The sequence below is a fragment of the Miscanthus floridulus genome, chromosome 2 (genome assembly GCF_019320115.1).
Source record: "Miscanthus floridulus cultivar M001 chromosome 2, ASM1932011v1, whole genome shotgun sequence".
NCBI classification, from domain to species: Eukaryota; Viridiplantae; Streptophyta; class Magnoliopsida; order Poales; family Poaceae; genus Miscanthus; species Miscanthus floridulus.
The window spans coordinates 44,349,172-44,370,043 of NC_089581.1; the positions used below are offsets into that span (position 1 = coordinate 44,349,172).

The 20,872-nt window shown below is 47.7% G+C and overlaps 1 protein-coding gene across 1 annotated transcript; it reads left to right on the top strand.

Annotated features, from left to right (window-relative positions):
* The first annotated feature begins 18,467 nt into the window (after positions 1-18,467).
* LOC136522891 (zinc finger protein 1-like) lies at positions 18,468-19,701 on the top strand. The gene has a single exon (XM_066516693.1). It carries the CDS (start codon positions 18,733-18,735, stop codon positions 19,489-19,491), a length of 759 nt encoding a protein of 252 aa, XP_066372790.1. The 5' UTR covers positions 18,468-18,732; the 3' UTR covers positions 19,492-19,701.
* The last annotated feature ends 1,171 nt before the right edge of the window (positions 19,702-20,872 follow it).

Below are 20,872 nucleotides of genomic sequence, written 5' to 3' on the forward strand. Positions count from 1 at the left end.
CACTATGATGTCTTTCAAAGGTTCGTATAACAAGTTAGGGCCATTAGATTCACTCGGCAAATAGATGTAGAGGCCCCCTTCCCGATGGCACAATGACACGTAGCCTATACATAAGGGGACAGAGGCCGCACTATACCTAATTCGGCAAGCCATTCTTACGCCAATAATGGTAACCACTAACAAGCAAGAAAATGTCCTCATACTGAGCTAAAGCCAGAGCCATGTAGCCATCATTGCTGTACTGTAAGTCTCAGATGATCACTTACAGATAAGTACTTAGGGAGAGGAATCTAGAGCACCATAAAAACATGCCAATGCTCTAGCCCCCTGGTTCCATGTTGCTAAAAAGCATCTTTTAGTGTTTATTGCATATACCATTAGTCAAGTTACAAGATCATGATCTTTAATTGAGCACTAGCATCATACTACCCAATGCATATCCAATAGGAGACAACGTATAAGTTTAATTCTAGGAAATTCCTATCAAGGTGACACATGCAATATGAATTAAATGTATTAAAGTTGATAGGAAACAAGGATGATCCCATACTATATTTGCCTTAAACTTAGATCCTTCTTCTATTGAATTGTAACCTTCAAAGGACTTCTTTTACATCACCAACTTCTTTTATATCACCAACACAAAGCTCACTGACTGGACATGATCATAAAGCACCACACAAGCATCCATGCAATCATACATGAAGCAAACAATATAACTAAATTAGAACACCAAACATATGAAACAGCAAGTAAAAAAAGGTTTTAAAGACGTTCTACACGTTGCTACGAACACACAGACATAAAAACCACTCTAATCGGAGATATAACGAAAAAGTTATGAATTAAACAAGATTTCTTTTAATAAAATAAGAGATTAAATCTAACCTCGAATTTCAAAAGTTGAAAATATATTTAACAGTAGTTTGAACATGTAGATTACGCAATTACGAATCTAACGCAACTTGAACGGATCAAATCGGAGTTAAAATGGATATTTTATGGCCTACCGAAGTTAGTGGCAATTTTGTAAATAGATGGAACTTGATTCTTGAATTTAAAATAAATAAAATCCAATTTTAAATCTGCCCAAGGACTCCGGGTATTATTTCATAAAAAGGCAGGGTGAAAACAGAACAAAGAGGGATCTCTTTTTAAATACTGTTGAACACAGTTGGACTGTGGGTTCTATATTAAAAATCTGTGGGTCTCTTGCAAAAATCGCAGCGAAGGGGTACGGTTGGATCTGAGCCGTCGGATCGAGATTGGACGGTACAGATCATATGGGAGGGGAAGGGAAATGGCCGACGTGGCCGGCGGCAAGCCTGGCGGCGGCGCCATGGCCGGCGACGAGCGGTGCACGTAGAAAACGGCCTATGAGTCACGGGAAAGCCAACCAAGGATACCGGGAGATAGAGGAGAGAACGGCAATCTCGGCTAGGTGGCTTGCCGTGGTGCGGAGCGACGAAGGGCGGCGCGGTGCATTGCGAAGCGGGCGGCTCGTCGGCGACTAGGGTTTTGCGGTGATTCGACGAGGCTACAGTTGTGCTGATGGTTATGCGGGGTAGCAGCGCGGTGCGGGCGGCTGCTATTTTTGGTCTGGGGCATCTTGGCACGCACGGCAAGGTGGACGAGGCGGGGGCAGCACGGACTCCTCAGCGGCGGCGGCGAGTCTGGGCGAGTCACAAGGTAGGAGAAGGCTGACAAGCAGGCCTAGGACGTCAGTGGCTCAAGGCGTGGGGCCGGGCTGACAGAGAGACAGAGCGCTGAGAGAGAGGCGGGGACGCAGCCTGCGCGGCTGCTGGGCCGGCCCAAGAAGGAGAAAGGGAGGAGAGGAAATGGGCCGCGGGGCGCTGGCGCTGCTGGGCTGCGAGGAAATGAGGGAGAGGAGCAGGCCTTCGGGCCAGATTTACGGAAGCAGTGATTTTTTTTTTTATTTTTCAAACCTTTCCTATTTTTCTTTTTCAATCTAAATTCAAATATGATCCAAATCAAATTAAAATATCGTTTCAAATATACTTTTCAAGATGAGAACTTTTGGGAGGTTTCCAAAACTGAACTTTTGCAAACTCTTGAAAACTCTTTTATTTTCCAATTCTCTTTTTCTTTTCTTTTCTTTTATTTCAAAGCCCTTTCCAAACTTATTTTCAAAAGCGATTTGAATTCATTTTGAATGTTCTATTCAACCACTCATTGCAATAAATCAAATGCACCGGCATGTATGCACATCCATGTTGCTACTCCATATGATGAATTTTAATATAATGAAAAATATTCTTTTTCCTATATTTCATGTGCACAAAAATTCATAAATAAATCATTTTAAATCTATTTTCAAAGTACAAATTTTAGGGTGTTACATTAAATAACTAACCAAAATTCTCAGCAAATGGACAGGATGACATTCTTTATGCTACTGAATTTGTTGGATCCAATCTAGAGCAACTAAAGTGATACTCAGGAAATACGAATTTGTTTGATTCCAGAACTTCACTTGCTAGTATTCCCTGATACAAATATTACCATCACAGATAATTTTTACAACAAAGAAAAAAAATCTCTGCAAGACCTACCATGTTCCATGGATCAACTCAGACGACTTCTGGTTGCTGATTTACTTTTGCTAAGTGTAGCAGAGCTTACACTCATGTGACATAAAGGAAAGATATAGCGTGTTTGTTAAAGCAAAACAGGATAAAAAGTCAGGAAGATGCCAAGCAGACGAAGCAGCAGTCCCAGCAAACTCATTCCCATGGCGGCTAATCAATCAAGCCACCGGTACTAATCGACGACGACGAATCTCCTACATCATGCATGCATGGCATGCACAACTACCGTCCACGAAACAAGCACCTGATTTCCACCATGTGCGCTCGTTCAGTCAGGCTCATCAAAGAAACCTTGTGTCACTTGTCAGATGCATGCTTTAACAAAGTCGCAGCTCACAAGGTAACTACTACCACTGCTAAGCTGCTACTGAAAGGTTGCTGTCCAATGTTCAGGCATATCGCCTCGCTCATGGTTGACAGATGCAGTTCATCAGAGGCTGACTCTGTCGCAACGCGATTGGGGAACAATGATGTGAGGACAGACAATGTTGGCCCACAGGATCATCGGTTCAGGTGAGTCGACCACTCACCAGTCTTGTCGTCCGACCACACACTATGGCTACAGGTAGAAGAAATGAGGGAGAACAGAGCATACATACACAGCAGAGACACCAGCGTTGGCCGGAGCTCTGTATAGAAGATGGCAAATCTGAACTCTCTCTTTACTGAGTTGCAGTGGTAAACTATATATACAACTCTATCCATCTAGTCCTAACAAAGCTATCGTGCTGCTATAGTGACTAGATGAGACAGTGGAGCTGACTCTGGCGCATGCTCCTGCTGTGGCTACAGTGTGGCATGTGAGCAGTTCGGCGCCTCCCCTGCAGCGGCTACATTGTCACGACAGGGAGCCTTTTCGGCACCGTCTTCCCCTATTGTGCGTTCACACAAGAGAGCAGTAGATTATCTAACAATTCTTTTTCTAATCCTACTGCTAACCCTTGAACCCCCTCTATACCGATCATCTCCTTCAGCTCCGTGAGTCGAAGATGACCGAGCGGCTGGGTGAGGACGTCCGCGAGTTGTGATCAGTTTCGACAAACTCAATGACGATCTGCCCTCCATCGACACAGTCCCTGAGGAAGTAGAACTCCACGTCGATCAGTACTGGTGGGCGAGCTTCCACACCGGTCAGCTCGCCCAGCAGCCGGTGCAGCCACACATTTTGCACATCATTGTGGCTGCCGCTACGTACTCTGCCTCGCACGTAGATAGCACCACCACCTTCTGTTTTAGCGATAGCCATGTGATCGGAGCCGACCCAAGGAAGACGAGCACGCCAGAGATGCTCCGCCGTTCATCGATGTCCCCCGCCATGTCTGCGTCGCTAAACACAATGAGCTGTAGCCTACTTCCATCGATCTTGGGAAAGACGATCCCCTGATCTACCGTCCCCTTGATATAGCATAGTAGCCGCTTCACCGCAGCCCAGTGATCCTCTCTGGGATCCTCCATGAAGCGGCTAACATAGCCCACGACGAACGCAATGTCTGGCCTCGTGTGGACTAGATAGCGTAGACAGCCGACGATGCTCTGGTAGAGTGTTGCATCCACCTTCACCGCAGTACTGGCCTTCGTCAGCTTCAGCCGCTCCTCCATCAGAGTCACGCATGGCTTGCACACCGCCATGCCGCTCCGCTCTAATAGCTTCGAGGCATACGCACTCTGACTGAGCGTGAGTGCCTCCTTCCCCTATCCCACCTCGATGCTGAGATAGTAGGAGAGCGCCCCGAGATTGCTCATTCGAAAACAAGCCTCCATCTCGCGCTTGAAGCTGTTGATGTCCTCTGCACGTGCACCGGTGATGATCAAGTTGTTCACATACATGTCGACGACGAGCACCTCCTTCCCCCGTCATCGCGTGTAGAGTGCATGCTCGATTGCGCACCTCGTGAACCCAAGCTCACCCGGCGTGGCGTCAAGCTTGGCATTCCACGCTCGTGGGGCCTGTCGTAGCCCGTAGAGTGCCTTGCATAGTCGGAGCACCCTGTGCTCCACTCCCTTGATGGCGAAACCTGGAGGTTGCCTGACGAAGACCATCTCCGCTAGCTCACCATTGAGGAAGATCGATTTTATGTCCAGGTGATGGACGTGCCAGTCCTTCGCTGCTGCCAAAGCCAGTAGCAATCGGATAGACTCCATGCGCGCTACTGGCGCAAAGACTTCCTCAAAGTCGATGCCCTCGTGCTGGACAAAACCTCAGGCGATGAGACACGCCTTATGCTTGACAATGGTGCCATGTTCGTCCCGTTTGACCTTGTACATCCACTTCAGGCCGATCGGACGGCATCCTGGAGGTGGATCGACGAGCTCCTAAGTCTCATTTTCCTCGATCGCCTTCATCTCCTCCAGCATCACCCGTCGCCAATTTCCATCGTGCTCGGCCAGCGCGAACATGGGTGGTTCCTCTGCACTGACGAGAAGCAGCACTGGGTCATTGAGCAGCCGACCCGCCAGGTCTGATGGCCCTATGCCACCGATGATGTCGTCTAGCCTATGGAACCACACCTCCTCACTATCGTGGAAGGCATCCACGAACTCAGTGATGTCACTTGGAGGTGAGGCGAACTCAATCAGTGTTGATGGAGTTCCCTGTTCCGCCGGAGTGTTTGGCACAGCACCTAGAGTGCTCGGCACCCCGGATGCAGTGCTCGGCACTACTCCTAGACAGCTCGTCACCACTCCTGGAGTGGTTTGCACCCTTCTAGGAGTGCTCGGCACCCGTCTTGCAGTGATCGGCACCACTGCAAGACCCCTCGGCTCCACTATGGGAGTGTTCGACACCCGTCCTGGAGTGGTCGCCACCACTGTAGGACCTCTCGGCTCCACTCCTGGAGTGCTCGGCACCTTCCTAGGAGTGTTCGGCTCTATCACTAGAGTGCTCAGCACCCCTCCCAGAGTACTCGGCACCTTCCCAGGAGTGCTCGGCTCTATCGCTGGAGTGCTTGGCACCCCTCCCAGAGTGCTCAGCACCTCTTCCCCGGTGTCTCCACCACCATGGATGACCAAGTGCTCGACGACGAAGGTGTTGGTGAAGCCGCTAGCTTCCCCCGTGCTCGGATTGTTCCAATCCTAGGCCACCTTCTCGTCGAACACAATGTTGCACAAGACAAGCACCTTGTCTCCATGTGGGTCGTAGAGCCGGTATGCCTTGGTACCCTCTGCGTAGCCTAGGAATACCATCGGTGTGCTCCTGTCCTCTAGCTTGGTCAGGACTGGCTTTGTCTTCCTAATGTGGCTGATGCAGCCGAATGTCTAGAGGAAGGACACACTCGGCTTGCGCTCATACCAAGCTTCGAATGGTGTCTTGCCCTTTAGGGCCTTGGTGGGCGCGTGGTATAGGATGAACACTATCGTGGTCACCGCCTCACCCTAGAAGCTTGTTGGCATGCCCTTTTCCTTCATCATGGATCGAGCCATGCCGACCACCATCTGGTTTCACCTTTCAACCACGCCATTCTGTTGTGGCGAGTATGGCATGGCGTGGTGTCGCACCACACCCTAATTCGCGCAGTACGTAGCGAACTCCACCGAGGTGAATTCATAGCCGCGATCTGTCCTCAGCACGCGCAGCTTCTTGCCGCTCTTAGCCTCCGCGCGCATCTTGAACTTCTTGATTGCCGCCGTCGCTTTGTCCTTGCTCATCGGGAGTTGTAGCCACATGTAGCGGCTGTAATCATCCACGAGCAGGAGGAAGTACCACTAACCACCGTTTGTGGCTAGCGTGATTGGCCCACAGAGATCACCATGGATGAGCTCAAGAGCGTTTGCCGTGTGATACTTGTCCGCCTTTGGGAACGACAGCCTCCTCTGCTTCCTAGCCAAGCAACTGTCACACAGCTCACCTCCATGCTTGATGTGGGGCAACCCTCAGACCATCTTCTCTAGCCGACCAAGCATGTCGAAGCTGAGATGGCCAAACTGAGCATACCACAACCATGGCTCCTCGGTGTGCCTTGCCGCCAGGCACACCGACTGCTCTACCTTTAGGTTGAGTAGGTACAACCGGTTCTAGGACCTCTTTACCTTGGCAAGAAGTCGATGTTCCCAGTCTCTGATCCTGAGGACTCCATCCTTGATCAGTACCTCACTACCGCGCTCATCCAGCTGGCCAATATTGATGATGCTTGAACACAGCTACGGGATGTAATATACATCCGTCAGCACGCGGTGCTCGCCATTCTAGCACCTAAAGATGATGGTGCCGCACCCTTGGATTGCCATCCTTGAGCCATCACCGAACTTCACCGTGCCGGTCACATCATCGTCGAGCTCGGAGAAGGCTGCCTTGGAGCCCATCATGTGGTTGCTGGCACCAGAGTCCAGGTACCACCGCTGCTCCTGCTCGCCGCCCACACGTCCGAGATGGACTTGGGCACGCGATTTGTCGAGGTTGACAGCCTTCAGGGTCTTTCTAGGCCCTTTCATCATCATCACCTCTCTCTTCTCCTCGGCCTCATCATCATATGCTTGCGCCAGATGAGCCTCAGCCTTCTTCTCCTGCTTGCGATTTGGGCACTCCCTTGCCCAATGGCCCGTCTTCCCGCAGCGTCGGTAGGCGTTGGGGTCGACCTGCTTCTTATTCTCTGAAGAAGCCTTGCCGCAGCACTTACCATCGCCACCGCGGCTGGAGGAGGCTACCCCGGAATTCCTCCGAGCAGCCTACTCCTCCTCTGTCAGTAGCAGCTTGCCGTTGTCCTTCGTTGCTGTCGCCTGCTCTAGGCGCTCGTCCACCGCCCGTAGATGGCCTGCCACATCCTCAATGGTGAGGGTGGACAAGTCCAGCATCGTCTCTATGGAGAGAGCGATCTAGATGTACTTTGCCGGCATAGAGTGGAGGTACTTGGAGACCGCCTCCTCTTCATCGATGGTGACGCTGTGGCTCTTTAGCATGTTGATGAGCGTCTGCAGGCGGAGGGAGAAATCCTCCACCGATTCACCATCCTTGAACTTGAGGTTGGCATACTCCTGCTTCAAAAGCTAGGTCGTCGCCTTCTTTGTGTGGTCGGAACCGACGCGCATCGCCGCAATAGCCTCCCACGCCTCCTTAGCATAGCTTTTTGCCCCCAATGGCTCCCTGTACTCTGCCGGTACAGCGGCGAGGATAGCCTCCAACGCTGGCATGTCATCTTCTTCATTGTCGGTGCCCTTGTCAACAGCATTCCAGAGCTGTCGGGCTCTGAGCTTGACCTTCATGGTCACCGACCACTCTCCATAGTTGGTGCGAGTCAGCGTCAGCCAACCGGTGCCGCTGACCTCCCACACCGTGCGAACAATGACCTCCTGTCGTGGTTGGGCAGCCACAACAGTGCCACTGTTGTCGCCCATCTCCAAACCGTCTGTCATCGCCAGCGGTTAGTCTGGCGACAGCGCTTGTACGGCTCTGATACCACTTGTTGGCCCACAGGATCACCGGCTCAGGTGAGTCGACCACTCACCAGTCTTGCCAACCACGACTAATGTTGTCTAACCACACACTATGGCTACAGATAGAAGAAGTGAGAGAGAACAGATCATACACACAGCAGAGGTACCAGCATTGGCTAGAGCTCTGTATAGGAGATGACAAATCTTAACTCTCTTTTTACTGAGTTGCAGTGGCAAGCTATATATACAACTCTATCCATCTAGTCCTGGCAAAGCTGCCATGCTGCTACAGTGACTAGATGAGACAGCATGGCTAACTCTGGTGCCTGCTCCTGCTATGGCTACAGTGTGGCAGGTGAGCCGTTCGGCACCTGTCCCTGCAGCGACTACAGTGTCACAGGACGGAGCCTTTTTTATGCCGCCTTCCCTTGATGTGCGTTCACATAAAGGAGTACTCCCTCTGTACCTTTATGTTGGTCGTTTTAGCTTTTATGTGTTGTCCCTAATTAACTGCCGTTGGCCTAGCAAGTGTATAGGTGTAGTACCATCTTATCACATCCACCTGTCTATCGCAGTGTAGAAGGCTGCAGCCTTACCCCTTCCCCCTCTCACACCACCGACACAAGAACAAAGCAATAATTACTTGGTGGAGTCTCAGGCTAGTTGCTCTATAGGTCTGGCGGAGTCACAGGCTACTGTTCTTGATAACCGTGTACAAGTCTAAAACGACGAATATTAAAGGACGGAGGGAGTAGTATATTATCTAACAGACAAGAGAGACGTGCCCGATTGGAGCACACAAGCTGCTTGGTTGTTAGTAAAGTGTGTCTTGGATCGATCAAGTTCCCAATATTCTTGTCGCACTGCATGAGATGAGATTGAGACCGTGTCCATCTGAAACGTAACCCCCTCTAATTCTGCTCTCATCTCATTCTACAGTGTACTGCATACACATGTCACTCTCACCCGTTGCCTTTTGGCTTGTTGACAGCACTGTAGGGGCTTGGGATACAGCCCCCATGTGGCTTCCATGGCTGCCAAACATGCATCGTCCAAGGAATCAACATGTCTACATGCATGCACTTAATTGATACATAGTACTACTTACTGTATAAGATTTTTGGAGGCTTCAGCAGCACCGTATGATATCCCTGAGTGAACGTAACATGAGCTGCCAGGGATGAAAAGTATTTTGCCCTCTCGTGTTTTCCATGGGCCGTTCATCTGGTGGTAGAACTAGAAGCATGCAAAGTGGCAGACAAGGGTAGCCTTCAGTCCCCATGGAAAAGTGCGGTTGCCTTTTGGACAAGTTGAACTAATCTCACTCACCTAGCTCACCTCACCTGTGGTTCGAGTTAGGAAGAGTCCGGCCGGCCTGCTCATTTATCACATATGGGCATCAGATGACTGATTATTCTCAAAGCATCATCAGGCTAGAAATTTATCTATTTCTTCAGGAAGCAAGCAATCATATATCGCTCTGTCTCTGCAGATCCAAGTCTCACCGTCACCTCTCAAGGCGGATGGAGCGAGTGCATGCAGTGCAAACAAACAGGATTTGTTACTGTCGCCTTCACCTTGAAGCAGAAGCAGAAGGGATAAGGTCGTCAAACAAAACAACAATAACTGTACTTGAGCAGTTGAGCTCTCACAGGTTGCTGCAAGTACAGGACCGAAGGCAACTTCTTCGTTCTTCCATGCATAGTGAACTAGTGAAGTGACATCAGTTGATGTCTTGTAGGTTGCGACTCCAGGCCAGGCCAAGTTGCGTGTGTTGCTGATTGGTCATTTCTGAGTAACACTGCATGGCTCGCTTATAGTAGCCGCCTATCTAATCACGTTGAAAAATTTGGCCGACTCGTACTACGTATTGCCGTCTCCATTACGAAACTGATGAAGGATCTCCCATTATGACCATGTTGAGATTATTGGACCCCACTGTCCCTCAAAAAAAAAAGTTTGAGAGCACACACAGGTCAAACACAACAGCTGAGCTGGACCACGGATTCAGGGGCTCACGATTCGACAAGTATTCTCCCATACCTAAATAACATGATGGCAGGAAGCACTTGCAACAGCCGGCAGAAACTGAACTAAGATGCGATCATACATATCCTTCCTGTTGAAGCCGGAAAAGAAAGCGGCTTCCTCATGCATCAGCAGTTAAAAGAGAAATGGATCGGAAGCATACGATAGAGGGTGGCTCTACGTGGAAGGAATAGACGAACTAAGATGCCGCTCCGGCTCCGATGGATCCACTGGGTCCCTGATGGATCGATCGTGCTGGAGAGAAGAGAGAAGAAATGCATGTGGATGTGCAAATCTAACCGAAAGCGACACATGTTGGAGCTGCACCAGTGTGTGGAAGGAAGCCCAGGTGCCTCTCCTTTTCTATCTATCCTCAAGCCAGCCTGATCAAGTTGACTCAGGCCACCTCCAAATGCTAATATCATCACACACTACGCTGCAATCTGCTTTCACAAGAGAACTCATCAGCTCCATCCATCGGCTAGCTCCCAGTCCCAGCTGCAGAACACAAGAGAAGACCGCCCAAAAAGTACAGCTGGTGCTCGTCCTCCTCCTCCTGTATGTACCTATACCAGTGCACTTGCTGTGACTTGTGCTGTGACAGCAACAGTCTCCCACTACCAAAAGGATTGAAACCCTGTGGTGTGGACAACTCTGGAGGCTGGAGGGGAGGCATCATTGTACAATCCCATTACTAGAGCTTCCACTTGCCACTACTTGAGGAGGAAGAGGAGGAATAACAAGAATACAAAATGCATGCACACGCATGGGACAAACTAGCTAAGGTTCATGAACCAGCCAGTCATAGTGATTTAGTCTAAACTCTGAACTGTTAGTGTTCATATCAGTCAGCTCTAGTGCTGGTACCGAAAGCGACCGCGCCCGGCCGGGAAATGTTTCCAGCGCGCACCAAGGGGCTGTTTGGTTCCCATACTGGACCGGGGGCTAGCGCTGATGCCCAGGCAGCAAACATCCATCGAACGACTGAAGATCGACGTTGCCTGGCACGTACAGACAAGTTGGCCAGGTCAGCATCTAAACAGGCCCTAACTAAGTAACCAGTACGGACTAGGGACTACTACTAGTCAATAAACACTGTACAGAAACTGCTAAACTGCTAATGGAGCTTAATTAGCAGTTTAGCAGAGAAAACAGGGTGCAGTAAACGTCAGGCGGCGGTGGGTGCGTCTCAGTCTGTCGTGTTCGGGCGTAGATGCTAATCTGCAGACAAACTAAAGGTTTGCGAGATGTATAAGCATGTAACTTCAACAGGCCGGTGCCCATCAATATATATATGCCGTGATTGCTGCGCCAATCTGCAGGGACAGGAACTTCGTGCATGGCTTTCTGACTGTGACATGAACCCAAACCGTTCCTTCAACTGGGGTCTGGAGTTTGGACAGCTAAATTCCACAAGAACCAGTAGTTGTCTTGTGTTCATTCACGCCTGCATGCTTTCGATCGTTTTTGTCAGATTACGTACAGTAGATCACTTTCACCGCACCCTGCGCCACTGGTAAAGCGACGTTTTTCGTGGATGGTTAAGTTGTATATATGGCTACAGTTGTTTATTATATTACAGAACCTGCAGAAGAGAAGAGCATGGGTGAGATGGAGATGGTAACGTGAGGAGGCGTTGCTCCTGCAGGGGCATGGGCCAGATCCACAGATTAGAGATGGGAAAGCAAAGGAGATCGATCGAAGAAGTGTTGAGATGGAAAAGATCATCTAGGGTTAGGTCTAGCGGGTTCTCTTTTCTGTGAATGCGATATCGAGGGTAGAGAAAGAGAGGAATAGAAGAAGAACGTGTCGAACCAGACACCGCAGAGGGAGATGGTCCAGAAGCCGCCATCTCGTTCGTCGGTGAAGTCTGCGCACGGGCAGCGACGTTCGGGGAAGAGGTCGATGAAGTCGTCGACATCGGTGGAGCGGGACGGCGCGGCTGGTGGCTTCCCGTCACTGACTGCGCCCCTTTCTGATCGGGATTAGGGTTTAGGTTTCGGTGGAGAGCTCGGCTCAGGCGAACCTCACTCAAAGCCGCCGGCCCCCACCTCTATATATAGCGCATAGTGACAGGAGCCCTCTAGCCATAGTGGGTTGGGCGCCCCCGATCAGAACGCGGATCAAAGGTCCAACTGGGTCGTTGGACCCAGTTTAAGATTAGAGATCAATCTAACAATCTCCCCCTTGATCTCCTAACATCTTTTAATTTCATATCATTTACTTTTTTCATTCCATTACAGATTAGCTCATAGAGCATGTTTCATCGTCACGGTCAATTGCCGATAGATTTAACAACTACAACACATCACTCTGTTCTGAAATAGATACTTAACTTTGGTCCTTCTTTTGTTCAGGAATTATAGGCCTCCCCTTAAACCCATATCAGCTACATGTTCTCTGAACACGTTGGGTGGTAAGCCTTTTGTAAGCGGATCTGTGAGCATCTTTTCGGTACTTATATGCTCAAGACTTATGACATGATCCCGGACTTTATCTTTCACAACATAATACTTTATGTCAATGTGTTTGGCAGCACCACTTGACTTATTGTTGTGAGCATACTGTACTACTGGATTATTATCGCAGTATAACTTAAGCGGTCTATAGATGTCGTCAACCACCTGCAAACCGGGTATGAACTTCTTTAGCCAGTTCATCTGCCCCGTTGCCTCATAACACGCTACAAACTTGGCATACATTGTGGACGATGTAGTGACAGTTTGCTTTGAGCTTTTCCATGAAATAGCTCCCCCTACGAGAGTGAATACGTATCCAGACGTGGATTTTCTATCATCTCCCGCATAATCAGAATCTGAATATCCCACTATATGGAGTGAATCTGATCTTTTATACGTCACCATGAGGCTTTTTATTCCTTGCAAATAACGCAAGACTTTCTTTACTAATTTCCAGTGTTCTGTTCTAGGATTGCTCTGGAATCTGCCAAGTAACCCGGTAACAAAAGCCAAGTCAGGGCGCGTACATACTTGAGCATATTGCAAGCTTCCGATAGCTGAAGCATATGGAACTGCTTTAATTTGATCGATCTCATACTGATTCCTGGAGCATTGAAAATCCCCATATATGTCGCTCTTGACTATAGGAGCAGGTGATGGACTACATTTGTGCATACTGAATTTCTTTAAGATCTTTTCTATGTATGCCTTTTGTGACAGTCCTAATACCCCTTTACTTCTATCTCGGTGAATCTCGATCCCTAGAACGAACAAAGCTTCACCAAGATCTTTCATATCAAATTTTGAGGACAAAAACTTCTTTGTCTCCAGTAGTAGACTGACATCACTACTAGCAAGTAAGATATCATCCACATACAGGACAAGGAAGATAAACTTCCCATTCTTAAACTTTGCATAGACACAATTGTCCTCTACATTCTCTTTAAACCTAAAATTCCTTATTGTTTGATCAAACTTCAAGTACCACTGTCTTGAAGCTTGTTTTAATCCATAAATGGATTTTTTTAGGCGGCATCCCATTCGTTTTTTTTTCTTCTATGACAAAACCTTTCGGTTGTGTCATGTAAACATTTTCCTTCAAGTCCCCATTGAGAAATGTCGTCTTTACATCCATCTGATGTAATTCTAAATTGTAATGTGCCACTAATGCCATTATGATTCTGAAGGAATCCTTACATGAGACTGGAGAAAAGGTCTCATTATAATCAATCTCTTCTCTTTGCGTAAAGCCTTTTGCCACAAGTCACGCTTTATATCTCTCTATATTCCCTTAAGAGTCCAGTTTTATTTTATAGACCCATTTACAGCCTACTATTTTGGCTTCTTTAGGAATTATTTTTAAGTCCCAAACTTTATTGGCATTCATAGATTTTATTTCATCTTCCATGGCCTCAAGCCACTTTGATGAATGATCACTTCTCATAGCTTCTTCAAATGAGGTGGGATCATCCTCTATTTGAAATTCTTTAGTGTTGTATACTTCATAGTCAGGAGGAATGACTGATTTTCTAACTCTTTGAGACCTTCTAGGGGCCTCCACATTTGGCACATCTTCTGTTTGAGGCTGTTGTTGCTCCCCCTCATGTGTGACAATAGGTTCTACAGGATCCTAAAGAACAGATTCCTCATCGTCATTCATTGTTGCCACAGGCAGAATAACAACAGGTGTTGGCACCACAGTATCTTGCACTGTCGGTGCAGCAACAGCAGGTAGTGAGAAAAATGGCTCATGAATCATCGGAGTGGGCGCATACACCCGCTTCTCTTCAAGGTCAATTTCTCGAGCTACCATGCTCCCTCTCATCATTTCATCCTCTAAGAAGACAGCGTGTCTCGTTTCCACAAACTTTGTATATCTATCTGGACAGTAGAAACAAAAACCTTTTGACTTTTCTGGGTAGCGAATGAAATGGCAACTTACTGTTTTGGGATCTAGCTTCCCAATGTTTGGGTTAAATACTTTAGCCTCAGTAGGACTCCCTCACACACGTAAGTGGTTTAGTGAGGGTACTCTTACTTTCCACAACTCATACGGTGTTTTGGGAACCAACTTACTTGGTACTCTATTGAGAATATGAATGGCGGTTTTTAGCGCCTCCATCAATAGGCTCAACGGTAAGGTGGAGTAACTTATCATACTGCGCACCATATCCACCAGGGCACGATTGCGTCTTTTAGCTACTCCATTCTGCTGAGGTTCGCCCGATATAGAATATTGGGCTACTATGCCATTCTCCTGTAAGAACCTTGCAAAAGGACCAAGAACTTGGCCATATGGGGTATGCCGACCGTAGTACTCCCCCCCCCCCTCACGGTTGGACCTGACTATCTTAATCTTTAAATTGTGTTGGTTTTTAACTTCTGCCTTAAATATCTTAAATTTATCCAATGCTTCTGTTCTTTTTTTGATTGGATAAATGTAGCCATAACAGGAGTAATCATCTGTGAATGTTATGAATGAATCATAACCATCCACACTCTTTACTGGAAATGGACCACAAATGTCTGTGTGAATAATCTATAAAATTCATGCGCTTCATTTGGCATCTTTTTTAATTTTCTTTATATACTTTCCTTTTATGCATTCTCTGTATTGTTCCAAATCTGAGAACTCTAATGGAGGAAGAATATCATTCTTAACTAGTCTTTCTATTCACCCCTCGAAATATGGCCAAAATGATAGTGTCATAATTTCGATGACGCATCGTGAGCTCTCTTTCGTTTTCTGTTTACATCCACAGACGAGGATACATTCTCATTGTCGCACGCAACGTTCCCACCATCGCATACAACATTTACATCATCACGTAGTGATAACAAATAAAGCTCATTTTGTAAGATAGCAAGACCAACACATGCATTATTAAATGTTATCTTACATTTGCCATTTCCAAAATGACAATCATATCCATCATTGTCCAAGCAGGAAACACTAATCAACTTTCTTTGTAAAGAGGGAACATAAAGTATATCTCTAAGTAAAAGTGTGAAGACATCAGCAAGCTCTAGAGAAAGATCGCCAACGGCTTCAACATCTGCTCAGACTCTATTTGCAACTTTAACGCGTCTTTCTCTTCTTTGCGTAGTCCTCGTCGAACGAAATCCCTGTAAGGAATTAGCAATATGAACAGTTGCACCTGAGTCAATCCACCAAGTAGATTTCGAATACTATACATACAGAGATTAATTTATGAACGTAATAATGTTCTCACATTTCTTTGCTATGATCATCTTTAAGTAATCGGGACAATCTTTCTTATAATGTCTCGTCTTCTTGCAATAGAGACACTGGTCTTTCTCTACTATGAACTTGTTCTGCTGAGGCTGATGCAGCATGGGACCCTTTCCCTTTGACTTTGAGGAGGAGTTAGCATTATTATTCTTTTTCTTGTTGTCTTTCACATAATTGATAGTGCCACCATTGGCAGCTTTTATTCTCTCCTCCTCTTGCACACACATAGCCATGAGCCTCTTTAAGTCCCACTTCTCAGGCTGTATGTTGTAGTTGACAATAAAAGTGTCAAATTCGTTTAGCAAAGAAGTAAAAATCAGATGGATAAGAAACTCTTCCTTGAGAGCCAGATCTATTGGTTTTAGTTTGGATGCCAAATTGCTCATCCTTAGTATGTGCTCTCTTATGCCACTATTTTCAGAGTACCACTCTGTCACCAGTTGCTTTATCAGTTGGGTAGCATGTCTTTGAAGAGCTAGTGAACTGACTCTTTATTCTATCGAGGTACTCAGTGACCGTGTCACACTCTGGGGTTGAGCCCACAATTGCAAGCTCAATCGTGTTCTTTATCACAGCCAAATATTTCTTGTTGACAGTGACCCACTTACTACACTCAAGGTCATAGGACATCTTTTAGGATTCAAAATCTCTCTCTCTAGTTGCCCAAGCGGCGTTAGCCTCGTTTGTCTCCCTCACCGGTGCCACATGCTCAGTGGGACACAGTGAGGTGACTACACAGTCCATCTCAGCCAAGATGAAGGCCAGGTCAATCTTTTTCTTCCACTCCGTATAGTTGTCACATTTGAGAGTGAGGATCTCTTTGATACAACCCATCAAGTTGTATCCGCCTGAAAACACAATTCATATAGAGTGAGAACATAAATAATAACAACAATTGCATGCCTTGATTCCAACGTTGATCAAAATTAAAACATACAACTGTTTATACATTAAATCTACATCACCATTGGGTCGAAATAAAAATAATATATAAAATCATTAAAATTACGATATTGTTATTAACAACGTTGGTCAGAAAATAACAACATCATAATCATGTCAAAATCTCTTTATCTCCAATTAAATATCACGTTGGTTCAAAATAACTGGAGAATAAACTATTTCTTTAGCAGTGAAAAAACTAATTCAATTTAATGAATTTTGCCCACAGGAAAAATCTCTTTTCTATTTTCTTTGAGCCATTTATTCATTTTCTAGGAAATAAAACTTTTACTAGAAAAGGAAACGAAAAGGGAAATGGCTCAAACTGTTACCGTCTTTGGCCCAAAACAGCAAAAACGGCCCGGTCCATAGCAGCAGTGCGCGGCCCAGCCACGGCCCAATACACAACAGCAGCGCGACACGCGCTCGCTCCCCCGCGCCTAGGCCGCAACCTAGGCCTGGGCTAGGAATGTCCTTCCCCGCCTAGGCTGAAAGCGGCCCAAGCGATGTCGGCCGTTGGAAATCATCGGACGGCTCCGCGTGGTATTCGCTCGAACAAAAAAAACGGTAGCGGCGCCGAGCCCCAAACCCTAATCATTTGTCTCCCTCTCTTCCTCTCTTAGCCCCGTAGCACAGAGAGCGAACGGCCATGGTGCCGTCACCGGCCCCATCGCCGGCGCGCGCGCTCCCCAACGGGTGAGCGCGTCGCTGTCGAGCGGCCTGGCGGCGGTGCCCTACCGCGCCCGTGAGGGCCGTGCCCTAGCGACAACGGCGCCTTCTTCTCACACGTCGGTGAAGCGGCAGCGCGCCTGTTCATCCCACGCGACGGCGGTGTCGGCAGCAGTGAGGTAGGCCTCAGCCCTTCTCTTTCTTCTTCCCCTTCTGGATTTGGGTCTTGCGATTGGGGATTAGGGTTAAGGTTAGGGTTTCGTTAGGTAAGCTGCCTTGCTAGCTCTTCCCCTTTCCCCTTCTCTTTTGGATCTTCTTTCTTTTCTTTTCAGAGTTGAACCGATTTGGGGTTGGGGTTAGGGTTAGGGTTACTGTTCTTCTTCCCCGACGGGTTAGGATTCGGTTGAACTCTCTGCATCTCGGTTTCTTTCCCGATTAGGGTTAGGGTTTCAATCCGAAACGGATCAAACCCTCTGTTCCTCTTTCTCTCCTATTTCTTTTTAGTTTTCTACCCCAACATAGATCTACACCCTAGAAGACCCTGGCTCTGGTACCATTGTTGAGATCGAAAAGATCATCTAGGGTTAGGTCTAGCGGGTTCTCTTTACTGTGAATGCGATATCGAGGGTAGAGAGAGAGGAATAGAAGAAGAATGTGTCGAACCTGACACCGCAGAGGGAGATGGTCTAGAAGCCGCCATCTCGTTCGTCGGTGAAGTCTGCGCACGGGCAACGACGTTCAGGGAAGAGGTCGATGAAGTCGTCAACGTCGGTGGAGCAGGACGGCGCGGCTGGTGGCTTCCCGTCAATGGCTGCGCCCCTCTCTGATCGGGATTAGGGTTTAGGTTTCGGTGGGGAGCTCGGCTCACGCGAACCTCGTACTCAGAGCCGCCGGCCCGCACCTCTATATATAGTGTGGTGTGACAGGGGCCTCCAGCCATAGTGGGCTGGACGTCCCCGATCAGGACGCGGATCAAAGGCCCAACTGAGCCGTTGGGCCCAGTTTGAAATTAGAGATCTACTGGAAGAAGAGATGAGCGGGTAAAGTAAGCGGGGTTCGCCTAAGATTATCGGCTGATAACTACAGTAGTGGAGTGCAGAGGGGGAGTTCCGCGCAGGCGCAGACACCCCTTTCCTTCCACAAGCCTCCCCTCCGCTCCATTACCCAAAACCAAAAGAATTCTTCTTCTCCTTCTCTCTCTCTCCAATCCCTACGTTAAACGTGTGAACGTGTCCCCGGCCGGCCTCGGCTCCTCTCATCACTCTCTATAAAGCAAACTGCAAACCTGAAAGCAGGCGTGGTAGTAGCTGCCCTGGTGGCCGATCATCACCTGCAACTGCAGGCAGCGATCCAGAGCCAAGAAACATCAGCAGACAGCAGGTAGCTAGCTTCAGTTTCAATTTGCATGCAAGATTTATTGGGTATGGAGCAACCGGACGAGGCGTCGTCGGTGAACGAGCAGAGCGCGGAGCGGCGGCAGCCGTCCGTGGTGGCCGGCGGCGGCGGCGCCATGGCGTGGCTCGACCTCACGCTGGCCGTGAACGCCTCTTCTCGCGACGAGCAGTTCCCGGCGACGGACGCGGAGGACTCCTCGTCCGCCGGCTCAGACGGCGACCAGACCAAGCCCGCGTCTGCGTCTCCTTCTCGTTCTCCTCCTCCTGCCGCCGCGCCCGCGCCGCACAAGGTGTTCTCGTGCAACTTCTGCATGCGCAAGTTCTTCAGCTCGCAGGCGCTGGGCGGGCACCAGAACGCGCACAAGCGGGAGCGCAGCGCAGCCAAGCGCTCCACTGCCTCGTTGGCGTCGGCGTACAACCACCTCCACGCGCAGAGGATGCTCATGGCGGGCCTGCCGCTCGAGGCGCACGCCGCCCTGGTGGGCGCCGCGCTGCGGGTCAGCCCGGCCAGCAGCCAGGACCTCGCCGCGGCGCGGGCGGCTGCCGGTGCCGGTGCCGCCGCCTCGAACACGGCGCCCAGGTTCCACGGCGGCGACAGCAGCAACGCTTCCACGGCTGCCACACCGTGGTCGCCGGCGCTGCTCTACGAGGAGCCGGTCAGCCCGACGTGGCCCGGGAGCTTCCGGATGAGAGGGCAGCCTGAGCCGCCGAGCTCGGAGCAGCAGGCGTCGGAGCAGAGTAAGAAGATAGACTTGGATCTCAGGCTGTGAAACTGAAACTGAATCGTAGTTACAACTTACATACGTGTAGAGGAAAGAGGAGCTAGCGACCCTGTAATTTGATTTTTAATTAGTTTCGATTTTCACCAGTATATAGTAGTTATTTATCAACTGTTTAATTCCTCAACTAGTCGAGTTTGTGCCACCTTCTCAATAACGAATGATTTTGGAAGGAAATTATAGAAACCATCAGTTCGACTGCATCTTCAGATTTCATCGCGGATGAGCAGGCAGTGATCATTTTCTGAATTCTTGCAGTCAGATGCTAAATCCGTTTTGAATGCATGCTCAGACAGTATTTATTATGACTTATAAAAAAGACCTAGGATGATCATGTGCGTGCCAAATTTTCTCATGAGATCGGATTACAGGAGAAGAGTGCATTTCGAACTGCCTAATATGTAGCGGCCCCGTCGCTTCGCTGAAAAAACAAATCGAAACATTGTTTCGGTTGATTTATTGTGAAAGAAAAATACTGTTTCGACTGAAAAAACAAACTGAAAAAAACAGATTATAAAAAAAGCGAATGGGGATATGCATTTTATTGTGCCCTTTTGCCAACAGAGCTTTCGGCCAAAAGGCAAGATAGCACTACATTAATTAATATACTATAGAAGGAACTAGGAAGGAAACAAATTTGAAGGATTTGTAACACTTTTAGTGTGCACACTGTACTTTTCACTCAAGATCAAAGCCACAGTAGTGTTCAGGGGAAAAGAAAGAAAAATATGAAAAGGGAAAACCAAATTAGAAAAGAAACTTGGCAGGCGGATGGAACGGTATCAAGAACTTATTGGCAGGAATAAAAGTTTGCTTCAGAAATTGTTCCTTTGACATCTACTCCCTCTGTCTCAATTTATTTATTGTTTTTGGTTTTCGTGTCACAAGTTTGACTCGATTTATAGAAAATACTAGCAACATTTGTATCTCCAAATAAATTTATTTAAAAACTAGATTCAAAGATCTTTCCGATGATACCAATTATGTATCATAAATATATAATATTTTTAATATATATTTTGTTAAAATTGTTTCTCGGAAAGCGAAAGCGACAGATATTCTGGGACGGAGGGATTAAGGCTGTGTTTAGGGTAGTGTTTAGATGGCGAAAAATTTTGCAAAATGCTACTGTAGCACTTTTCGTTGTTATTTGACAATTAGTGTCCAATCATGGACTAATTAGGCTTAAAAGATTCGTCTCGTGAATTTCGTCTAAACTGTGTAATTAGTTTTATTTTTTATCTATATTTAATGCTTCATGCATGTGTTCAAAGATTCGATGTGATGGGAAATCTTGAAAAATTTTACAAAATTTTCTGGAACTAAACTGGATCTAGTTCGCGAAATGAAAATTTTTGGATGTCACATCAGA

Coding starts and splice junctions, on each gene's coding strand:
- LOC136522891 (XM_066516693.1), top strand. CDS start 18,733: ATGCAAGATTTATTGGGTATGGAGCAACCGGACGAGGCGTCGTCGGTG.